The sequence below is a fragment of the Laccaria bicolor genome, genomic scaffold, assembly GCF_000143565.1.
Source record: "Laccaria bicolor S238N-H82 LACBIscaffold_52 genomic scaffold, whole genome shotgun sequence".
Classification (NCBI taxonomy): Eukaryota; Fungi; Basidiomycota; class Agaricomycetes; order Agaricales; family Hydnangiaceae; genus Laccaria; species Laccaria bicolor.
The window spans coordinates 210479-232569 of record NW_001889923.1 but is presented as its reverse complement, the minus strand read 5'-3'; the positions used below and the strand labels follow the sequence as shown (position 1 = coordinate 232569).

Genomic DNA, 22091 nt, shown 5'->3' with positions numbered 1-22091 from the left:
AGCGGCATTGATGACTCGGAAAAAACGATAATCAAAAGTAAAACAGAAAAGAAATTTTGAGTCTGATGCTAGTAAAATCATAATGGATTTACCCAGTCGTTACATGTAGCTCCGTGATCTGTTCAAGGCCTAGCCCGGAACTTCCACTGGCCGATTGCAAACTAGGTCAACCAAGGGCTGCGCAACGCTAAGGGACCATTGCTTTGGAATCTCGTACTTCTCCAATTTCCTTCGTCGATAAAGTTGCATGATTCCTTCCCGTACATATATGACAGTACGACTTCGCTGGCTATACCACATTATCAAAGCTTCAAGCGTCTTCTCGTCTTTGATGTTGAAAGTGTAGATCTTCTCCATAACGAGTGTCGTGTCTGATTACAAGTCAAGATAGTAAGACCCTAGCAAACTAAAAGTTACTAATGTCCACTTACCTGCTACCCGCTGCTCCCATTTACAAAATTCAGCAATTCTGGATTGCCACCTTCAATCACGTCCAAAAAATCCCAAGCATTCTTATCGATGTGATGTGGGCTGTCATCCAAGTGCTTTTCTAAGAGGCGAATAAGCTTATAGGTAAATGGGATTGTGAGCTTCACCACAAGTTGAGACGCCATGAAGTACCCACCTTTGCCGTAAGTGCTTGAGATCCAGACTTCGGGTCAGTCCAAAATGTTTCCCATGTCTTGATGAAGGGTCCACCGCGAAACATTGGTTTAGAATGGTCTTTGTCACAATTCCCTAAGGTCCTGGTAATTAGTCGGGGTTCATTACCTTTCGTTGATGAGAAAAATCACAATTAAGTCCATTTCTGAAAAAGAAGGCACATTTTAGAAACAGCATAGATTCTCAAGGTAAAACTCACGAAGCTGAGGTCGTAAGCTTGATCTTAGTGTCAGCATTCTGAGCTGTGGCAAAGAAGGTGCTGAGGTCGTAGACATCCCGCTCTTTGCGCTTCGAGTCCTCTTCCGTGAGGTCAAGAACTTTCAGAGTTTCTTTGATTAATTGGGCTAGGCGGCTGTCATCTGGAGAAGACTTGTGCACTATAGGTCTTTATTATACATTGTCATGATGAACGAAAAAAAAACTTACCTTCAGATAGAGTCACGACCGCCTTTGGCGGATGTTTCATATTGACCAACGGCTTTTTGTAGTGCTGCTCAAATTGCACATTAGCCTGTACCATGGCAAGTCTCTCAACCTCGTCGTCATCGATTTCTTGATCCTCTTCCTCAGCGCGTTCTTCTATTTTTTGCTGCGCGTCTTGAAGAAATGTGTCGAACTTCGTCACGATAGCTACAACGGGAACTGCAAGAGGCATCGGTTTCAATCAAGATACTCAGTTATAAAATATACCTTGTGAGGGCATTGAAAAGAAATCCTTTTCCGCTTGTTGAATCGGCCGCGAGTTCATCTCCATGCAATACCTGCAGTGTATTAAGTTGTGACTGAATGTAATTTGGGGAGAAAAAACGACAAACCACACCAAATGCAATCGCTGATTTATATCTCTCTCTTTGGATCTTATATCGATGAACTTCCTGACGACGTCGACTTCGTTTTGTTTCCCCGCTTCAAAGCCCTCAGAATCGTGAGCAACAATTTTGCTGTTCCCCTCGAATTCAATTTCCTTCTCAATGTCGTGAAGACCTCTCTGAACGATATCATTTCATGCCGGATCTGATTGAGGCTTACTCTGCTTACCGTGATACTAGGACGGTCCACCTTGGAAAGAAAAGAAAAAAATCAGCTGAGCTTGATAGAGTTCGCGTTAACCCTTACCATATTTCCACCGCACACCTAGAATAAATTCATTATTTATCTGGGGCTCGTGATTTGACTCAAGTATTCACCTTGCTCAGAATCGTGGTTTTACCACATCCTGTCTTCCCGATGATCAACAATCTAAACTTTTTAAGCGGCTGAGGAGCAGCAGATGTAGCCGCAAGTAATAATTTCTTCAACTCTTGCTCTTCGACGTCATCTAGCTGAGGAGCTGATTCGGATTCCACGTTTGCCATTTCCCCACCTTCAAGTGGGGCCCTCAGTAGTACTTTGAATGGTTTGAAACCTTTCGAAGGTTTGCGTAAGGGTTTTGGGCGAGGGCGAAGTGCCTCGCGTGTTGCATGTTGAAAAACAAGAGAGACACCTTCTCCAGTCCTTGCAGAGCATTCAACATAATGTTTCGCTTGTATCTTCCTCGAAACTTCCATTCCCTGACATGAATTGATTATATTGTCAGCAGATAAGAATAACCCCCACCTCATCAAACGTAACGGGACGCTGGTGAGTTCTTTGAAGCTCCTTAATAGTGTGTGAGTTCAACCTTGATGCCTACCAGAATGACAGGAATTCTTGGGCAGAAGTGCATCACCTCAGAAATCCACTGGCGGCGACGTCAATAGTCTCAGCGAAGACACGAGAAACAGTGCATTGCTCACCTTCTCTTGAACGTTATCCAGAGAATCAGGACCGTCAATGGCAAAACATATAAGAACGACATGCGCGTCGGGGTAACTTAGAGGACGGAGGCGATCATAGTCCTCTGTGCTACTTGTATCCCAGATGGCGAGTTCCACATGTTTCCCGTCCACCTCGACGTCGGCGACGTAATTGTCAAAGATGGTTCCCTGTGGTGACTATCAATAACGCTAAATTAATAAATTTCCATTCCTCGTATAGACAATATGCATACCTGCTGTACCACACCAGTGGAAAATAAAAGCGCCAGGGATGTCTGCATAGTAAGATTCAAGCACAGTTCAAATCTACTGTTGACTGATAGTACTAGGCGCAGCTACTTGAACCCACCTTGCCACAACATCCATCGCCGACCATGACCAGCTTTCGCCGAATCTCGCTCATTACTTGATCCCGCTCGTGTAGTTGCAATTCGGATCGCTTGTACGGCTGCTTCGGAAGCCACGCAGAAGGCAAGTACTTATGCTATTTGTCTGTGTTTACAATACTTGAGCTCATTAATTGGTGTTGTTTGCCAGCACGCTCCTTCAGCCCATCGCCGACGAATGGGAGAACATGCGACACCTTTTTCAATCGCTTTCCGCCAATCACAAGGTTGTGTCTTACTAGTAGCAGACTCGAGTATGCGAGAATTCTCGATTTTCTTGGGCCTTAAGTCGACTTCCATGCTTGACGCAGCTGCGGCTTCTCCGATGTTCAAATGCCGTGCCTCAAGTTCTTGCTACAGTCAATCTGATTTGGCGATGAGCACAACTTTGATGATGCCTGCCACTCAATCCCATATTCTATCTCTGAGATCAATCGTCGACAAGCGCGCGGACTGTGTCTTATTTTACAAGGCATATACGTGAAGCCCAGTCTACTCAAATTCCTACCTCCCTCAATCATACTAGGAGCGGAGCGTAGAGATACATGCAACTGATGTCGGTCATCCTTCAATTTGCAGGCATTCAGGCAATGGTTTTCCCTCTTACCTTCAAGTCTGGAATATGTCACTTTGGGCTTCTGCCAGCCAGGTAGAAGGTTAGACTTATCGGTCGAGGAGAGGCGTGTCAATAATTTCTTCTGAAAAGGTTGATTTGGGTGTGTTGCGAAATATATGTAGTACCTGGTTTCAAGGCAAGGGTCAGAATTTGTATTTGGTGATTTATTGACCTTTCCCGCAGAATTTCCAGCCTGCGTCGAGGAAATCGAATAGGATAGCCAGTAAATTATTGATTCATCGCCGTCCTTTACAGCTGCACTGCACCGTAGCGACAACCGAGATGTTTGTTTTGAAGATTCAATTCATTTTGTGTTTCTCCGTGCGTCCTGAGCTGGAATGGCCGAGTCGTTAAGGCGAGTGATTTGAATACATCAATGGGTGACTTCCCGTAACACAAATTCGCTAGATTTAAATAAATCGACGAGATCTAGGGTCTTTTGCCGGGATGCCGAGTCTTGTAAGGGTTCAACTTTGATGGAGGCCCTGGTTGGCACCCAGTTATAAACCTTAATCTATTCAGAGGGTACAGACCCCTCGAATAGATTTCAAACGCTGGAATCAACCCTGCCATCATGACACCTTTCCTTCCTGGGTGCGTTTTCTTCCCACCTAGCTTAGTCAGCTCTACCTCATCCCCCCCTACTCTCCTGCAGCTGAGGGCAGTCCGCTCTCTCGTTATAATTTGAAGCAATTATGGAGTTAATTAGCAGTGCCAACATCCTATGGCTCCAAAATTTCCTCTTCGAAGCTGTTTTTCTTCCACAAACAATCCTCTCAGCACATAACACACAGAACCATAGCATTATTCAGCTCAACTTGACTTTTTCTCGGCTTCATTCATTGTGTGTCCTACTTTCTGGCTGATATGATTGAGGATCAACTATAATACACCCATCCATGGACCTGTGTGCCCTCAAAATAACTCAGATGAGAGGGAAGTAAGTTTATTCAAGTCAAGTGAATAAATCTAATCAGTTGGCGTTACGGTTTATTTGCTTGATTAAATCGCAAGCCAGGGTTCCCATTTCAAACTCCGATAAGGGTCAGATTTATTCATTTATATAAATTTATGTTACGGGAAGTCACCCAATCTTATTAAGAATTATCACTTGGTGTTTCACCGCGTAGGTTCAAATCCTGCTTCCAGCGAAGTTTTTGTCCCTGTTCTGTGTTTTTTTTTTGTTGTCTAGACGAACTCAGGCGGGATGCAGCTCACGCAGAGCGTGTCCAACCACGCAGTAAGGGTGTTCTTTTCATTAATTTCCCCGCTACATAGGACGTAACCATGCCTATTTGTCTCCGGAATGAAAACTGATCATGAGTCTATCCTGAAAACATCCACAACACGCCTCCCGTCCTGTCTCCACATCCTTCGATCGGAACACCTGAGTGGGGAGCGTCGAAGCCTAGTCGGGTGGTGGTGGTGCGGGGGAAGCGAAAAGAAGAGAAAGATTGACGCCATTTTATCCCTTATCATCTTGACAATCATTTGTGGGATCAGAACTCCAGCATCACGAGTCCGCGTTACGGAATCAGCGTCAGGTTGGTCTGGGGACGAGTGTTGGACGCGAACACTGGCAGGACAATCGAGTGGAGAAAGGGATTTTTCTGGAAGATATGGTACTCGTGGTCAGGGATTATGTCGGGAGATAGTATTCTTGCGAGATAAGAAAAGGAATGAATGCACTCAGGGTTGATCTCGGCCCACACATGACATCCAAAAAAGGAATGAACCCATGCGTGCGGCGAACGCCGATGTCTTATAGACTTGCCAAGCCAGCTCGTTTTGTTGCTGACCACGTCGCTGTTTCTACCCCTTCCGTCGTCGCCATCGTCCACCTCCCTCCTCGACGTCCCCTCCGTCGAGTGACTCTGGAGCCATGATGCTCCTCCGTCTTCCGTCAAACATGCACATGCCCGTGACCATATCCCAAGTCGACCTGACCCTCTCCACACTCCCCTCAGCATCTTCGACTCTCTTGTCGTTGCTCGCCTCCCTCGTCTTGCTCGCCTTCATCCGCGCTGCTTTTCTGTTCATGCGCTCCCAACCGTCGCCCTTAAAGCCAGGTCCTGGACCGCAAGAAGATCAAAAATTGCGTTCTCGACCTCAATCGTCATTTGGGTGGGGCCTCATCACATGGGATAGTCTGCCAGCGCCGCCGCTGTCTCTTGCCGCTGCAAGCGCCTTAATAATAGGGAACGGTGTAGGAATGGGTGTGGGTGTCGCAACTGGTAAATCATCTTGGCAGCACCAAAATCGTGTGCCTGGGCCGACGTTTGAGCACCCCAGTACGTCCTCTATTCCCAGGGTCCCCATCTTGTTGAATTCATGCCTTTTGCTTATCAGCGCCGGGGCTGTATCAAACGGATGTCCCTGTATCGATGGCTAAGATGATCATGTCCAGACATGTATGTTCCGCCCCCCTATCGAGGCTATATGTGCTTTGACCGTCCTTTACATAGACTTTCCGAAAACCAACGCAAAGACCACCATCTAGACCGGCGACACCCCAGATCCAGGTATCGCGCCGCCCGCCATCGATGGTCTAGATTCTAGAGCCCCACCAACCATCGATTTTGTTTTTTTTATTCTTTCGATGTTTCTTATTTTGGCATGGTTCTGCACGGACATGTTTTTGGGTTCTGCATGGACATGTTTTTATCATTATTGCCCCTCGGTGTCGTACTACCCGCACCATCCACGCCCTCCCCGCGCTACCCCCCCTTACCTCTCTTGGAAAGAAGCAAAGAACCGCGTTGCTCAATCAAATCAAACAAACGTCTACATCTCTCACCAATCAAACCACGAAAAGCTCATCCCGCATGCTCACGCCGCAATGATATGCACGATTCATGAATCATGTTATATGACCACTGTGGACCCCCCACGTCCCGCCCATGCTGCTCAACCCCGCCCATGACCTCGGACCCCTCGCCCCTGTCCCAGGTCATGGCCCTTGTTCCGACCCAGAATATTCTTGCAAGTCAAGCGAAGGCCGGTCAAGCTCTTTCATCTATCAGGAGTGTCCCCTCCCCGGACCCTTCTTATCTATCTTCAGCTCTTTGTTGCACTTGTTGACAAACGGAACTTTTCTTCGTTAACCTTGTGTTCAGGACCATTCTTCTTTTCTTTTCTTTATCTCTCTTTTTTTCTCTCTTTCTTTCTTATGGGTTCATTTATTTAAGTAACTCCATTCCCCCCTTAATGCTTTTAATATCCTCGGATTTTCTTTTCTTTTTTTTACTTGCCTGCCTGCGTTTCTGCTTACATACTTGTTGCTTTGTCGGGTGCACCGATTCTAGTGAACTTGAAGTTTGGGTTGCTGTGTATACGTTTGGTTGAACTAGAAAATATAATGGCGTTTCAATCATGATCTAACGAGGGCGATTGTAACTTGAGATTGAGCACCGTTATCCTTTGTGCACCGCTTTCCCTTTCGACTGAAACCGTTACGCTGAAGACAATGAACACCGACAAAGGGCTCTGCACATAACCCGCGCCGATCATGATCAATCAAATTTCAAACACCATCTCTTTTCCTTTGTCTACTTTTGTCTGTCTTGAATGCTCCACGTTCCTCACCACCTTCCCTTTGAACGAACGGCTGACGCCAACGAATCGATAGATAGTGACACCTACAAAGGCTCCATCAACCGCAAAGTCATGCGCACTGCACCTGATCACCAGCAAATGCCACCTTGCTTTGTCCTTAGATGTATAAAAACCGAACGGTGTTTCCAAACTCCCTCCATTCATTCCATCCTCCCAATCCCCGAGCCACTCATTTGTGATCTCTACTTTCAAATTTGATCAAATTTCAAAACAATGCCACCGAACACCAGCGCCCATCGCCATCAGCAGGCTATGCCGTTGCCGTCGCAAAACGTCTTCCAGGCCCAAACTGCCGGTGTGCTGCCTCCTCCAATGGACAGGACTACGAACGCATGGAGCGCTATCGATAATACTAGCCGACCCCTGCCGGTTCGCGGGCCCACTGTCAATCCTCTGTCTGGCCCCCGCAACGATAATATTTGCACGCTCTTGTTCTCGACTCGGGGAGATTTCGTCGGACTTGTACGGCCACCACCTGCGCGCGTCGCGGTTCCGCCGCGGTATTGTGCAACGCCACTGAGGACCAGCTTTAGCTATCGGACTGCTTTTTATCCGACGACTAGGGGGATTATGACCGCTGAGACTCAGAGGCAGGTACACTGGAACCCGGATGCGGACTACTATCAAGGTATGTATACGCGCCCTCCGGTTGTTCAAGTGGTTCGGCCTCAGAGTCATTATCGCTTGCATGCGGCCTCTGGAGTTCCTGTTAGGCGTCTTGTTCCTGCGGCTTCTCAGAACTATGCTGGAGGGCCCCAGTCGTTCAATGTATGTTCCGAGCAGTATGTCCTGCCTAGCTCTGGGTTTCCGCTGGTGTCAAGCTATGAGAACTGCTACGCGGTCCCTGGTAGTCCAGTTCTCTCTGATTTAGGCGTGGACTCTGCTGATACTCCTATTTCTCTGGATGTCGATTGGGCTATTATTCATCGCAAGGTCTTCGACACTGTCAATGCTTTAGAGTGGTCTGGGCCTGTCGCTATTGCTAACACGCTTCTAACTGCGTCATTTGAGAGTACTGATGCACTTATGTTTCATGCAGTCGTGATTCTATTGGTTATCAAACAGCTTAAAGCCCGGCGTAGCCTTCTGGTAAAGTCTTTCATAGACCGTTTGGGGAGTTTTGCCATGGCTCAATTTTGGCATCTTTGGAGAGACGTGCGTTGTTTTTTTATTCCTTGCGTTTTCAAATGCTTATTTTAATTTCATGATGTACAGGGGACCTGGTTGAATCTCAGCGAACCACTATTTATCGAAGACTTTCCCGCTCGTTTCAAACTTGGCCTCGGCGTGGCAAGAGCTATTGGTTGTCTATTTCGTATTGGGATTATCCACGGAAGCGAAGTTATCAAGTGCCTGGACTTCCTACTAGACTCTGAGGATTCTATTCACCGATTGTCGGCAATTCATGCGATCGTCAGTATGGCTGGCGTCAAATTTTGCAGTCCGAAATATACACACGAAGGTGTCGTAGATATTTATCGGGACCTTGGGTCGATTTACATCGAAAGTGGGATTTACAATAAATATGGGGCTTACGCTGAAAGTGGGGCTTACGTTTGGGCTCCTGAGGGTCCTTCCAGTCCTTCGTATACGCTCCTCATGGTAAGTCCTTTGTGCTAGTGATGACTTCGTGATTCTCATTGAGTACTGCTTTAGGAAATTATGGACACACTCGACCGGTGGTTTGAAATCCAACATATGAAGCGACGTTTGAAAGAAGGCGGCATTGCAACTCATGACGCTTTCTTGCCCGCTTAGGTTTAGATCTAGGGATCTCGAGGACTCCGTACCGCATGGTAGTCAAATTATTATTATCGTATGCGATCTGTTATCTTATCTTATCTCGCGATACACGTGTCTAGCTTATAGATAGATGGCGTTATTCTGTTATTCTGCTTCTTGTCTCCTCTCCTCAACTGGCCTTGCGTTATGGAGGGTAATATCAGCACCAGCACATCCACCGTTCGCTCCTTGCACCAGAATATATCAGAGATCAACACCTGTCTGACAGCGAACAACGGCTCGGTGCCATCATCGCCGAGGTCGAGCACGCTGCCTTCACCGCCGGACAGTCCTTCCTCGGACGTCTCGTCGCTGCCTTCTGTTTCGTCTTCTTTCTTCTTCAGTTCATCTGCCGCGAGCCCGAGATATTCACGTCCGCACTCAGATCATGGAAGGGATACTACTGAAGCGCTCATCATTCCATCCTTGACCATGCCTCCTGCGCTTTGTCGGCCGACGCCTTACGGGCAAACTTTGGGCGAGTTGAGATTGTTAGTACTTGGCAGTCAGGGAGCAGGGAAGAGCTTTTTGACGGGCCTGCTGCTTGAGGACAACGAGGATGTTGTGGAAGTGGGGACATGGGAGGATGCAGAGTATGGCAAGGTTCTTCGCGCCTCCACTGATTGGATCGAACATAAAGATAATCATGGCCTCGAGAAGTTCGAGCCTACTCGAAACGTGGAGATCGTGGAATTGCCTGGGTACAATTATCATAATGATGTGCGTGCTTCCTGCCTCGTGTGATACCCCTGCTCTTGATAAAGCTAACGTGGATTATGATGACAGGGACACGAACTGATCACGAATATAAAGACTATCATACATTCACCATTTAATGCTGTATCGGATGTCTTGCATCCGAACCAGCAACCTTCTGCCGTAGTCGCCAACCTAATATCATCCGCATCCACGCCGTTGTACACCGCCCTCGTCTTTCTGCTAACATCTGGTGAGCGCAATTGATATGATGTTACTCTTGCTGCGCTCCGTTATTGATCCATCCATGACAGCTCCAACAATACTTGATCAACTAATTATAGATAATCTGGGAAACGAAATACCTATCATAGTTCTCCCGCGTCTCCGGGATTCGGGCTCTGCCAAATTGTCATCCTTCCGACCTGCAAACGCTGTCGCGCTTCGGGCGGGTCTCTTTCATTCTCCGGAGACGCTCACACTACTGCGCACGGAGGCAGCCGATCGCTTTCTACGATGGCGCGAGGTGGAGCGCTCAGTTGACCATGTCCACCAAGCGCAAAGAGAGCGTGATGTACACAGAGAAAAGCAAAGATGGGATAAAGCCAAGTGGGAATCGGAATGGATGGTTACACTCTCGCAGGATGTTTCGAAACGTGTGCGAGAGGGAACCATCACTGAGCGAGACGTTAAACGACCTCAGCCACAGCTCGCAGAGCGCTCGGTCTCGTCCAGTCGCCCGTACGCCAACTCGCCTCCTTTTGACCCTCTTCACCTCCCGTCACTTTTGATGTTTTCTGTCTCCTTGCTTGATCCACTGCGGAGCAGGATTGAGAGTACCTTTTCAGAGTTTTGGGACGCCCTGGGGGAGTTCCACGTTCGGTTTGCTTTGATTGGCGGATTCTGTGTTGGCGTTGGTGTTGGGTTTTTTGTTCGGTGACTTGTTAGTATTTTTCTTTCTATCTACTGTATCATTTGACTCCTGTACTTACCCTGTTCTTTTTACGAACTGTATCGCTGATTTTGTAATTTCTGTAGGGGTATGTGCCAACCAGACTGCCCAGCTTGGTTCTCTTGTTCCAGTCAAGTCTGGAACGGCGCGTCGGGAGTGCTCAGATGTCAGGTAGGAGCAATTGCCAAGTAGATCCGATTTTTTCTCTCCAAGAGTCATGGAGGGCGCTTAAAGAGTCAGGGACTTATACTCGCTTGGAGTTCCCGGCACTCCGCGTTTTTTTGAAACACTAGCGACACGATTGTTGTTTTGAAATAAAAGCCTTTCGAGGTTAAAAAAAAAAGCGTTGGATGGTGCTTGATATCAACTGGTATTATTCTAGGGTATTGATGGTGGAAGAAAATTTATCTGGATGTCGCCACAACATGAGTGAACTTTAATAATTAAACGTGCGTGCCATTGGACGATCCTGTACCAAAACTTTGGGTGATTCATTTTTTAGTCTGAGAAAAGCTCGCAGTGGCGGCTGTTCCAAGCGGGAGGCAACATATTCGCTCAAATTTGCCGGCATTCGGGATCGTGATCCGCTGGAAAGGCGGTCACGCCCAAGTCACACCGTTCACTTCTTCTCCACAACTCACAACTTTGGACAGGCAAGCAGGGACAGCCTGGCATTGCGTCAAACTCACGGCTATCGTACAACTGTTTCCTCGCTGTTTCGAATTCGGTGCCAATTTGACTGGAGAGTGGGAATCCCTGCTACGATTGCGGTTGGATAGCGGTCAACCGTCAAACGAATTTACTGGCAGTGCAGCCTCCACTAGCAGCGTAGTCTTCCGGGGTAAGTGCGCCGCAACTAGCTGCCGCATATGGCTAATTAAATAATGTTGATAAAGACAAGCAATGGAATCAGCGTCATGGCAGGTCGACGACGGCAAGTAGTAAATGCTACGTTGACCGCCTTTTTCTTGTCTCGAGCCGAATACCACGAGGACGATCGACATTGCAGAGAAGTTCTCGATTATGTGAACGACTACTAGATGTACGAACCCAGATCTCGTCAAGACACCATTTTCTTTTCCTGGGCAATGATACCTCAATTTGCGATAGGGTCTCACTAGGCGCTACTTAGCTGAGTCTTGATTTCTCATGGGAACTTGACGTAGAACTGTCTGTAGGTACCTCATTGGTGTACCTCAGAGCTCGCTGATAGTGTTTTCTAGTTTCTGGTGGGGCCCTGAATCCACCCGGTCTGGTGCGATTTGCCGGCATTCCTTTTAGCGCCTTACATTTTCCCCTCGACGTTGACAGTGACTTGCATTCATTGCGTACTGTCTTTCTTTGACGTGGTCTGACTTGGAAGCGGCCAGCCTGTGTTATCCTCTACACTACTCATTGCACGGAGCCTAGCTATGGCATAAAGGTTCGTGAGTTTTGGTCTAACACGTCGCACCTGACGATTCCTTTTCCATCTCGCTTCAGCGTTTAGGCCGGCAATGAATGACTTGTGCTTCTGGGCTTCTGGGATGGAAGCTGGTGTGTACAGCCTCGATCGCGCAAGTCGCTTTAGTGAGATCAATCATTCAAATGGCCAATCTTATCTGGCGTCTCCTGGCAGGTCTTTCCCTTGATTTGATCGATTTGGCCCGTCCCTGGGACGAAACCATTCTGTCGTCATGTTCTTGACAGGAACACATGGGAATACTTGAGGTACGAAGCTAAGCTGGTCTCTATTCTTTGCTCAGTAATTCGTTGTGAGTGGTAGTAGTTTTTTTAACCTCTCTATAGCGTCTTTCGCTGAATCACCCTACAGGAAGTAACTTATTGGATGAGGGGGGCAACGTTGCATTGGCCACGCAAAGAATATTGGTTCAGTCGATCACGATCGTCTGATCGACCATGATGTCGGCATGCGATAAATCGATGCTCGCCTTCACACCTTGCGAAAACGTTATCTAGCGCCTGGACGTCACTGTTTCTAACGATGAACACTTATAGCTTTACGGGATATGTAGCCTTCTAACCATTCGTGTTTCTTTCCAATCTCTCCAGGTCAGGTACTTGAAACTCAGATAAGTGTCCCTCGTTGTTATGCAATCTCTATGTAACCACTCGTGTAACAGTGTTAGCCCGTATTGGCTGCTTGGGCGCACGTTAGATGGAGAGTAGTAGCACTATGAGAATTGCGGCGGGCCCGACCTCATTGCGCAGTTGGAAGATCGTCCCAACAAACGTACACGCTTACGCCCTTGTTTCTTCGATTTTGCTGCAAGACTATATCTTTGTGGAAAGCACTTGCCAACCATGCTTTAGTGTTCATGTCCTTCGTGCAATGCCTCCTCGGCTATCACTGTGGGTTTCCGTCTTTTCTACGCTGTCGCAAGATCGTTTTTTCCTATGGAAAGGGCTTTCATAACGCCCAGCGATATCCCACCACTCTTCCTTTGATTGGGTTCGTTATCTCGTGGCCAAACGTAAAGGTTCTGTATAATCGCTTTCTCTGTCGAAATATGGAGCATCAGGGAACACTAACTTACTAACCCCGCACCAACATTCAAAGTGAGTTACCGTCCGCCGCCGCTGTCGTGTAGGCATATTTGCTTGTACCTGATCAGTATTCGGCGTTCCTCTGTTAACATAAGTGATAACACGCATACCCAACTCGAAAGAGGTTTAAATCAGCTTATAGACTGAGAGAATACGAATATTCGCGATGCTTATTTCTATTCAGACACTAGAAGGTAGTAATGATTACATATTCTATTATACAAGGCCAGCTATGTGAAAGAACGAACGAACGCTGAAGTATGTACATACAGCTAACGATAATAAAAAGTTAATAAGGTATTCAACCGTTGTTTGAATGGACACAGAAAGTGCAACGAAGGAGCGGGAAAGTCACAGGGTGCCTGACTGTGTCCTGCCTAGTTAGTAGATACATTAAGGATAGGCCTGCTTGAATTATACATTTGGTCCGAACAAACCTCAGAGCGCATAGGGTGGCAGGGACGCCATAAGCGATGAGAAATCCAGGTCGGGTATAGCATCAGCCTTGCCCTGACCCTGATGGTATGAATGAAATCCAGAAGGAGCGGTAGGAAAACTTTCGCTGCCGACGAAATGGTCCGAACAGTCCGGGTATGAAGGAAACTGTGGCAGCCCATCGTCCCTAGAATAATGGGGCGTGGCGGAGTCTACAATATTGTATCCATGATAGCCATCAGGGGATGGGCTGTCGATGTAAGGAGGGGTGGTAGGCATGCTACCCGACGACGCAGATAAGGGTGAATCGCACCGGGTCCATGTATTGACGTCTGGCGTAAACGTGGCGTCGATCGAGAGTCGAGGCGGCTGAGCTTCGGCGTCTGCGAATTCAGCGTGTAGGCCTCCTTGAGGATGAACCGCAGGTGATAGCGAGTCACAGGGAAAGAGGGGTAGCGAGGGGTCGAAAGGGAATGTCTCAAAGTCCTGAATAAAAAAATTAGAAATGAAGTGGACGGAGAACGCGGAAGACCTACAAATGAAGGTTCTTGTTTCAAAGGGAACGGGTACTGGTCAAACGAAGGTATGGTGTATAATGAATCGGAAACATCATCCCGCTCTAACTGGAGCGAAAGGGGGTAGGAAGACGGCGAGAAACGAGAAGGCGAAGACTGTCGCATAACTTGTGAACTCGACGACCGGCGACGACGTGAGCGACCCGCGGACGTCTCTGGCTTGGAACCGGAAGAAGGTCGTCGGTTATACGATTGAGAGGTAATGGGGGTCTCGAAACGAGTAACAATTTCGGGAACGTGATATTTGTCAAATTCCTGAATCGCAGCGTCGAGGTCTTGACCCTTCTTGCCCTTAACCAATAATTCCGCAATTTTCTCGCATCTTTTGTGGTCCTTCGGTCCCACCTCCCTAACCTTACGCTTCTCCCCGCCTTTGTTCTTGTTATGCAAAGGTCGGAACGCGTATTGAGGGAATTTCCGCTTGTGCTCGTCGAGGGCAAGCTTCGCTTTCGCGTGCCAAACTTGACGTTCTTCGTTCGGTAAATTTTGCCAAGTGAGACCAATAATTTTCGAGAGCGTGCTGTGGTTCGTCTCGACCTCTGTAGAGACGTGCTGGCTCTTGATGAACGAAGAACGGAACAAAATGAACGCGTTGGGGGGGCGAGGGATGTGATTTTCGGGCTTCTTCTTGCTGTGAGCTTGTCTCCGAGGGGCCGGGTATCCAGGAGGCTGGGGAGGGAACAGGAGAGACTCGCAAGGTGAGTCGTCAATCACTTGAGGGAGAGGATCATTGAAGGTCCCTGGCGTAACGTTGGTTGTGAACGCTATACTACTGCCGCTCACAGGAGGCGCGGGCGCTGTCCACAGCGAGTGCTCTGTAAAACGACTGGGCTCAGTAAAAATTGACTTCAAGTAAAGGAAAAACCGACCCTCAAATTCGTTACCACTGAGCCTGGAAGTTCTTGTCCTGGCGGCAGGCATCCTTAATGAGCGCGTTGGGTTCGATAATAACGACGCCGATATGGTGCCCACACAAGATCGCAAGAAGAAATACACGAGGCAACTTCCACCCCACTCTTATACATTGTATTGGACAAGGGTCGCGGTACACTTTTGAAGGGTCGCTGGAGGTCCTGGAATTTGTTGAGGGGTAAGTGCGTACGTGACGGTACACAATACTTGCTTTATCTGGATGATCAGCGTGACGGACCGAAAATAGAAATCTGGAACCACCACGTTTGCAAAACCCTTCATCTTCAATTTATCTAAATCAGCCTCTCTCCCATCCGTTCCCGCCGTCCTCAGCTTGACGTCGACCAGGAAATGGCCCATGCTAGCTTTGTCGCAGCCACTTTACTCACGCAAATGTCTCAGAAGTTAGCTCTTGATAGTAAGCAAAAGAAGAGTTGAGGATACACCAGCCCTCATCTCTGTATGGTCTAGTGAGTTTTCAGTTGACCTTTTTGTGACAAGCCGCCATTCAGCGCTTGCTCAGCGCCCTGATCGAGATGTGGCGGAGGTGAATCTCGTCGATCTCAAGATCTTATTACGATATGAGTATGGCTCAAGCTCGTCATCTCAGCCATATCTCTCAGCCAGCCTAGCTTTCAAGAAGGGCTGAAGACGTTCTTGACACTCTCAAGGGTGAAGTATGTGCAGTCTCCCCTTATGGAGTTTATACTGGAGAACGATCAACTTTACGACCCAAAGTGATTTGCAATTCTGCATTGGCCACCAAGTTAGTTCGTTGCGATGAGGTGAACTTACCCGTGCGGCGCACGGCTCTCAATCCGTCGGTACAGCACTTTCCGGCAGCCAAACGTCAAACTGCCAGGCAACGCCTCAAAAAACAACGACTCCCATTCCTACGCATCACTGGTAACCACCTCTTCCGCTCCACTAAGTAGCCTACGTATTTGGAAGACTCAAGAGGCCGCAGGCTCCGACCGATCATGCATTGCTTCAATCATACAATAAGCGTGGGCTGTCCTTCTCAAATCTAGGCGATCTTGTTTCTTTGTTGACGCCCAGTTCCAGGCGGGGGCACGTGATGTCCTCTCACTCTTGCATATGCTTAGGCCGGATCACACCTCACAACTCTCCGACTCCTTTGTCCAACACAGGCTATCCTTGTGAGCAGAATATAACATTATTCAGTTCAATGCTAGGCCAATATTGAACCTTCCCAGTTTATCACAGAGCAACGCAAACAATGTATCTATTCCAAGAGACCTTGTTCAGTTTCTAGCAATGATACCTATCAGTGTTTGTATCCACCGCCTTTCGTCGCGTTTCAAATTTGCATCATTCGACCATCCCCGCGATTGAATCGTTGATATGTAGCGCTGAATTTTTTTTCTTTCATAATCGTGATCGCCATTTAACTGAATTTGTGCAGCTCGACACTGTAATCACACTGCAGGGAATTTCAATGCGATCGAGTAGTCATGATTTACAAAATTACCTGCCACCCAGCTTTCGGACTTCAGAGAAGAAAGGTTCCGAGAAACGAAAATACCCCAAAAATCTGGTCTGTTGATAACAAATCAGAATTGCAGCTATCTCCCACAATACCCGAAAGAGTCTTCCTGAATCCTGATAGATCGATTTTGGCCATGCATTCAAAATTGAAACACACGGCGTCAGGGACTAAATTTTAACGTCCGCGAGCCCGGCTATAGATTGGATTACTCCCACCGAGGACGGAATAACCAGAAAAGAGTTGCCTCGACGCAGGCTGCTAAAAATCAATGTTGCTCTCGTATTTTCACCGTGGCGAGTTATCTTGGAGTCATCAATGAGCTATTCCGATCCGTTCCGTATGTTGTCTTGTGTAGAGCTTTCATTAATTAAGCCGACGTTTTGGTGCATTCAATCTGCCCTTCAGTTATTGGATAAGATCGCGGGCATCTCGAACTCTTCCCATCATCTGGGCTAGCTCGGCGTCTAGTCTACGTTGCGGCTCCAGGGCTCTGAGAAATTACTACCTGTCCAATCGGGCGACGGGGCTTTGGCGGGAATAAATGTTGGCCGTCTAAAGCAGTTCTACTGAGTCTAATGAAAGCGGTCGGTGCAACGGCAAATGCGCGTATGACTCGAGATGATTCGTCCCCGCCTCTCAAGGGTTATTGCGATTTGATTGATCGACGGCGAGCGTTGCACTAAGATGCCGCTACTTCGGAAATGAAAAGAATTTTACCCCCCCGGATAACAACTGAATAATAATCCGACATTGCGTCTCAAACACAGGAAACACAAGGGAAATGTTCTCGGGGATCGACATCATAATTTTGACAACCCGTCGCCCTGGCGGCCTTGAAAGAAGGAATGAACTGCTGTGCAGTGCAACTTTAATTTACGTGGACCCGCAGCATCAGCCATTTATCATACTTTGTAAGACCTCAAGTCCGACAGGCGACATTGACGGCCGCCCTCCAACGTCTCTTGAGTGTTTTGACCTAGGTGGCCTTCTGGCAATTGAACAGTAGGTAATTTTTTGACGCTTGGGATAAACGGGAAAGAGTCATAACCGACTTGACCAAAACGCAACAGCGTGAGGGGTTTTTTTTAAAAAAAACGCCCGGCGAACAACGCAGATCAGAAGTCGTCCCAAGCGAAATACACAGCGCCTGCGCGGCTGCAAGAATCACAGGCAGTCCGGTTTGCCAGACCAGCCTAGCGCCACCTGCAAAAGCCATCCAGAGAACGAGGAATAAGCAATTATGGAAGTATCGAGAACCATCCCGACGACGAGATGGAGATCACGGAGAGCCATCGCTGTGGTGGACGAATCACTACCCCGGTGGTTGATTTATTGATGGCCTCCATAAGATTCCACAATTTTATAAAATCATGTTACGCGGGAAGTTCTAGATCGCTGCGGGGGGAACCTATTCGTTGCCCGTATGCTCAGTTTTCATAGAAGTAAAACGCGTAGACGAGATTAAGCGATCAGTATAGGTTGTAGAGAAATTGGATGCACCCTGGACAGCGAGGATTCGGGAAGCGGACTTGTGATATTCCACAAGTAGTATGGATGCAGTCTTCAAAACAGACATACAGTAGCGTTCCGTTCTCGGTCAAGCTGGAGTGCATGAGGGATTTCGGTTGCTAGCTGGCGGGGAACATCCAGGTGCACGGCCAACATCTAGGTGCAAAACATTGTCTGAACGGACGAAAGGCAAAGAATATTGAGCAATGTTACTACCGCAGAGGCTTGCGTCATAAAATTCAAATTAATTTTGATTACGCGGTTAAAAATAGATCCCATACCTTGAAGGTGAAATTGCAGCAAGTACACTGGCATTTGGAGATGGCGAGATCAGTTCCTGAGTTTTGAAATAAAGCCAGAGTCTGTGAAGGGCCTGCGTACAGCCCCCAGCATGTGTGTCATTTGATTCGACGGCATAGACTTGAATCTTCGGCGTCACCGCAAAAACCGTACAACTGGAAGAAGAATCAGTATCATCTCCTCTGATAAACATTTCAGGCGCCACGCGACGTGTCTAGTCACCTGGCACTCATGAAGATCAACGATTCACCTCAAGCAACGATCGCTAGTTAGAAACGGTGGGCAGTGCAACGAAAAGCAAATAGGACAAGGCAAACGACATACGCGTACAAAGGCGTTCCAAATTTATTGCTCCTTCACCTTCCGGTAATTTAAACCAGTAGACGATGATGACCGAACTGAATAGGCATTTTGACCTCGAGTCATACAGAACAAACGAGTCGCCACATATGGAAACACGCTCAATGGCGTATGTCTTGTATTCCAAATCGAATAACATCGTCTCTCGCGTTAAATGACAGGTATCCAAGGATCGGGTGAACCCTGGTAGCACCCGTTGTCATTAGAGCTGGTCCTGGCCAGATTGTGAACGTCCAACTGGATCTGTACCAAGATTGAGGTGTAGATTCGATCGCGTAATTCAACGGAGGCATCCGAGTAGACGGAAGCACAGTTCTTGTTCAGGGTTTTGAGATTCATCCGTCGGACCCGTCAACCGTCGCATTCTGGCGAGTACAAGAGAGTCCTTGTTCCATTCGGTACCATAGAGGGAAACTTCAAGAGAAACAAGACCATTGAGCGCTATAAGCTCCACGGAGTAGTTGGCATGAGCCAAGCCTTCGTATCGTGTGATCTGAGAGAATCGGGTCGAAAATTGGAGGTGCCAGAGGTGTGGGTGGTAGGGTGGATCTGTAGATCCACGGCTCGCTAAAACTCCGTATCTTCAAGCTTGAGGCCACATATCTGTTCAGTTGTATCTAGGTTCCGAAGGGTATCAAGGAAGGAGGAACTGAGGCTTGTCGTTAAAGTCGGAATGAGCATGCAATGACTCGCATGGTGGAGCATGGTGGTTGGGAATTTCGAACGTACCTTGCGAAAGTAACAGAACCAAACAAGTACAGTCATCCACCCACCAATGATACGCCACCATCATTTGATAACCACTGCCATCAGGCAAGTGAGTGCGTTATGAAAAAGGTAGATCTAACTTTAAAAAAAAAAAATTTGGCCCAAAATAAATCAGGATTACATACCAATAGAAATACTCTTATATAAGGGGACGGATATTGTAAAAAGCTCAATCACAGGACATATTGTGAGGGAAGGTCATCTCCAATACACCATATTCAAGATGACAATTTTCCGTCTATAACACAATATCAGACTTCGAATGAAAAATATTACATTGGAGGACACGGGTGGCGATCCCCACAATGGAACCCTCCATTACCAATTGAGACAACAGCTCTAATGCCGGTAGGACATGCTAAACTTCAATCATGTTGTTCAAAAAAGGTCACTCTGCATCTCCCTTTTTCAAGAGGATAATCTTCTGCCAACAGCATAATGTGAAACTTTCAATAAAAAAAGTTATTATGGTGGGCACTTATGGTGATCGCCAACTTTATTAGAAGCCTAGGTAAGTAGTCTTATACTGGCGATACATGTTAATCGTCAATATGAATGCTTGGAGAAGGTAATCCACGTCTTCCATATTCACAAAGACAATTCTTCACCAACAGTATAATATCAGACTTTCGATAGAATGGATTTCCATGTATGGCATCGATAGCGACCCCCCCAATGGGATCAGTGATTATGAGCTCCGATAACCGCCATAACTCCGGTAAGAACAGCGAAGCCCTAATGACTTGTGTAATGTTGCCCAAAAAACGTCACCTGACACAAAATGGGATCCATTAGATAATTACTCTAATCCTGGTGAGACTGGTAGCTACCACTTACATCATGTACTCCTGAGCTGTACCATAGAAGTCCCTGCTTAGCTACCGTGAATGAAATGAAATGAATTTTCATTCATTCACGGCACCTGTTTCATTCTAGATAATTTATTCTGTTTCATTCATTCCTGGCGACTGTTTCATTTTTTTATTTCATTCCACCATGGCAACTGTTTCATTCCTTGCTTCATTCTTCGCAGGTGCCTATTTCATTGTTACAGCTGTGAAAATGATTATGTAATTGATACAAAATATTTAAGTGCCTTATTTGGCAACAGCATGCCTATCTTGTTGTGTATTTGAGCCTCAAATGCAAAAGTACCCCCATATGGCCTCCCACACAACTGAAGTAGGGCACAACACATATCAGGTATAATTGTATATTATTTCCTTATTTAAATGTGTATTAAAACATCGAAATTGTTGCCTGAAAGAATGAAACAAAAATGAAATAACTGCCTGGAAAGAATGAAATGAAAACTCCATGGTAATGAATGAAAAAAAAAAAAAGAAACAGTCGCCAGGAATGAATGAAACAGAAGAATAAAGCAAAAAATGAAGCAGTTGCCATGGTGGAATGAAATAAAAAAATGAAACAGTCGCCAGGAATGATTGAAACAGAATAAATTTCATTCTTGTCAGTAGAAATGAAGAAAAAAATGAAATGAAATGAAAAGTATTTCATTCTCCATGGCAATGAATTAGAATGACTTGGAATGAAACAGTTGCCATGAATGAATGAAAATTCAATTCATTTCATTCATGGTAGCTAAGCAGGAACTTCTATGGTACATGCCAGGTTTTACATGATGTAAATGGCAGCTACTAGTGCTGGTGATACATGCTAATCTTCAATATTGATGCTCGAAGAAGGTAATCCACGTCTTCCATACTCACAAAGGCAATTCTTCACCAACAGTATAATATCAGACTTTCGATAGAATGGCTTACCATGTATGGCATCAATAGCGACCTCCCCAATGGGATCAATTATTGTGAGTTCAGAGAACTGCTACAACTTCGCTAATAGCTAATGACTTCTGTAACATTTCCCAAAAAATGTCACCAGACATCTTCCATGTTCAAAATGACAATTTTCCACCATCAGAATAATATAAGACTTTCAATAAAATAGACTGTGAGGGAGGTTGATGATACCCCAAATGGCGTCCTTTATTGGAAACTCAGGATAACTACTGTAACCATGGTGGTACATGCTAATCTTAAACAATGCAAGTCATCTTCCCTAATACTGCTGGAGATAGGTCGTCTCACATGTCCCATGCCCATGCTGACAATTATACGCCAACAGAACCATCAATAAGAAAAGGTTGCAATGTATGGCGCCGACGATCAGCTTCCCGATGACATCGATAACTGCGAACCAGGATATTTGTTAGCTTCCACGGCACCGTGAGGATAGCTTCTGCCAAATCTTTATGATAGTAGTACAAAGATTGAAAGCACCATGATGAAACCTATAATAGGGTACGCAACTTTGTAAAGCCTTTCAAATCAAGCTGTAAACACCCTTATCATGAGTCATAAAGGCTACGTATCACGTCGCATGATTGGAGAATACGAAAAACATTGGCCCTAGGGGGCATCATGCGTCCAAAGCGGCTGCAGCGACTCATGCGGCTGGAATGCAGCTGAGGACGCGTCAACAAATGCTGGATGTCGTCAAGACACGGCGTCGCTTCTCCTGAATCTTGGCTAAGGCACTGTCTTTAGTAACTATGCGCTGCGCTGATGAGTAAGATGGAAACACTTGGCTTCGCACCAGTAAAGGATTTTTAGAATTTGATTGAAAACAACATGTTGGGGCGCTTACCG

At 46.7% G+C, this 22091-nt stretch overlaps 5 protein-coding genes across 5 annotated transcripts; 2 read left to right on the top strand and 3 right to left on the bottom strand.

Moving 5' to 3' along the window:
* Positions 1–5343: 5343 nt before the first annotated feature.
* LACBIDRAFT_312472 (uncharacterized protein) lies at positions 5344–6384 on the top strand (the record flags this gene model as incomplete). Its single annotated transcript, XM_001888192.1, has 3 exons — positions 5344–5752; positions 5811–5872; positions 5962–6384. The coding sequence occupies 3 exons, from the start codon at positions 5344–5346 to the stop codon at positions 6382–6384; spliced, it is 894 nt and encodes a 297-aa protein (XP_001888227.1).
* A 256-nt stretch (positions 6385–6640) lies between these two features.
* On the bottom strand, positions 6641–6842 carry LACBIDRAFT_312471 (uncharacterized protein; the record flags this gene model as incomplete). The annotated part of the gene is made up of 1 exon (XM_001888154.1): positions 6641–6842. Exon 1 carries the CDS (start codon positions 6833–6835, stop codon positions 6641–6643), a length of 195 nt encoding a protein of 64 aa, XP_001888189.1. The 5' UTR covers positions 6836–6842.
* A 447-nt stretch (positions 6843–7289) lies between these two features.
* On the top strand, positions 7290–12399 carry LACBIDRAFT_333543 (uncharacterized protein; the record flags this gene model as incomplete). Its single annotated transcript, XM_001888191.1, has 12 exons — positions 7290–8231; positions 8292–8678; positions 8946–9578; positions 9672–9807; positions 9899–10490; positions 10593–10594; positions 11027–11347; positions 11673–11680; positions 11707–11761; positions 11877–11933; positions 11989–12042; positions 12320–12399. The coding sequence occupies 12 exons, from the start codon at positions 7290–7292 to the stop codon at positions 12397–12399; spliced, it is 3267 nt and encodes a 1088-aa protein (XP_001888226.1).
* Positions 12400–13491: 1092 nt separating this feature from the next.
* On the bottom strand, positions 13492–14984 carry LACBIDRAFT_312467 (uncharacterized protein; the record flags this gene model as incomplete). The annotated part of the gene is made up of 3 exons (XM_001888153.1): positions 13492–13974; positions 14025–14878; positions 14933–14984. The coding sequence occupies 3 exons, from the start codon at positions 14982–14984 to the stop codon at positions 13492–13494; spliced, it is 1389 nt and encodes a 462-aa protein (XP_001888188.1).
* Positions 14985–17893: 2909 nt separating this feature from the next.
* On the bottom strand, positions 17894–19444 carry LACBIDRAFT_333541 (uncharacterized protein; the record flags this gene model as incomplete). Its single annotated transcript, XM_001888152.1, has 7 exons — positions 17894–18013; positions 18064–18150; positions 18276–18367; positions 18655–18769; positions 18837–18897; positions 18966–19221; positions 19384–19444. The coding sequence occupies 7 exons, from the start codon at positions 19442–19444 to the stop codon at positions 17894–17896; spliced, it is 792 nt and encodes a 263-aa protein (XP_001888187.1).
* Between the last annotated feature and the right edge of the window lie 2647 nt (positions 19445–22091).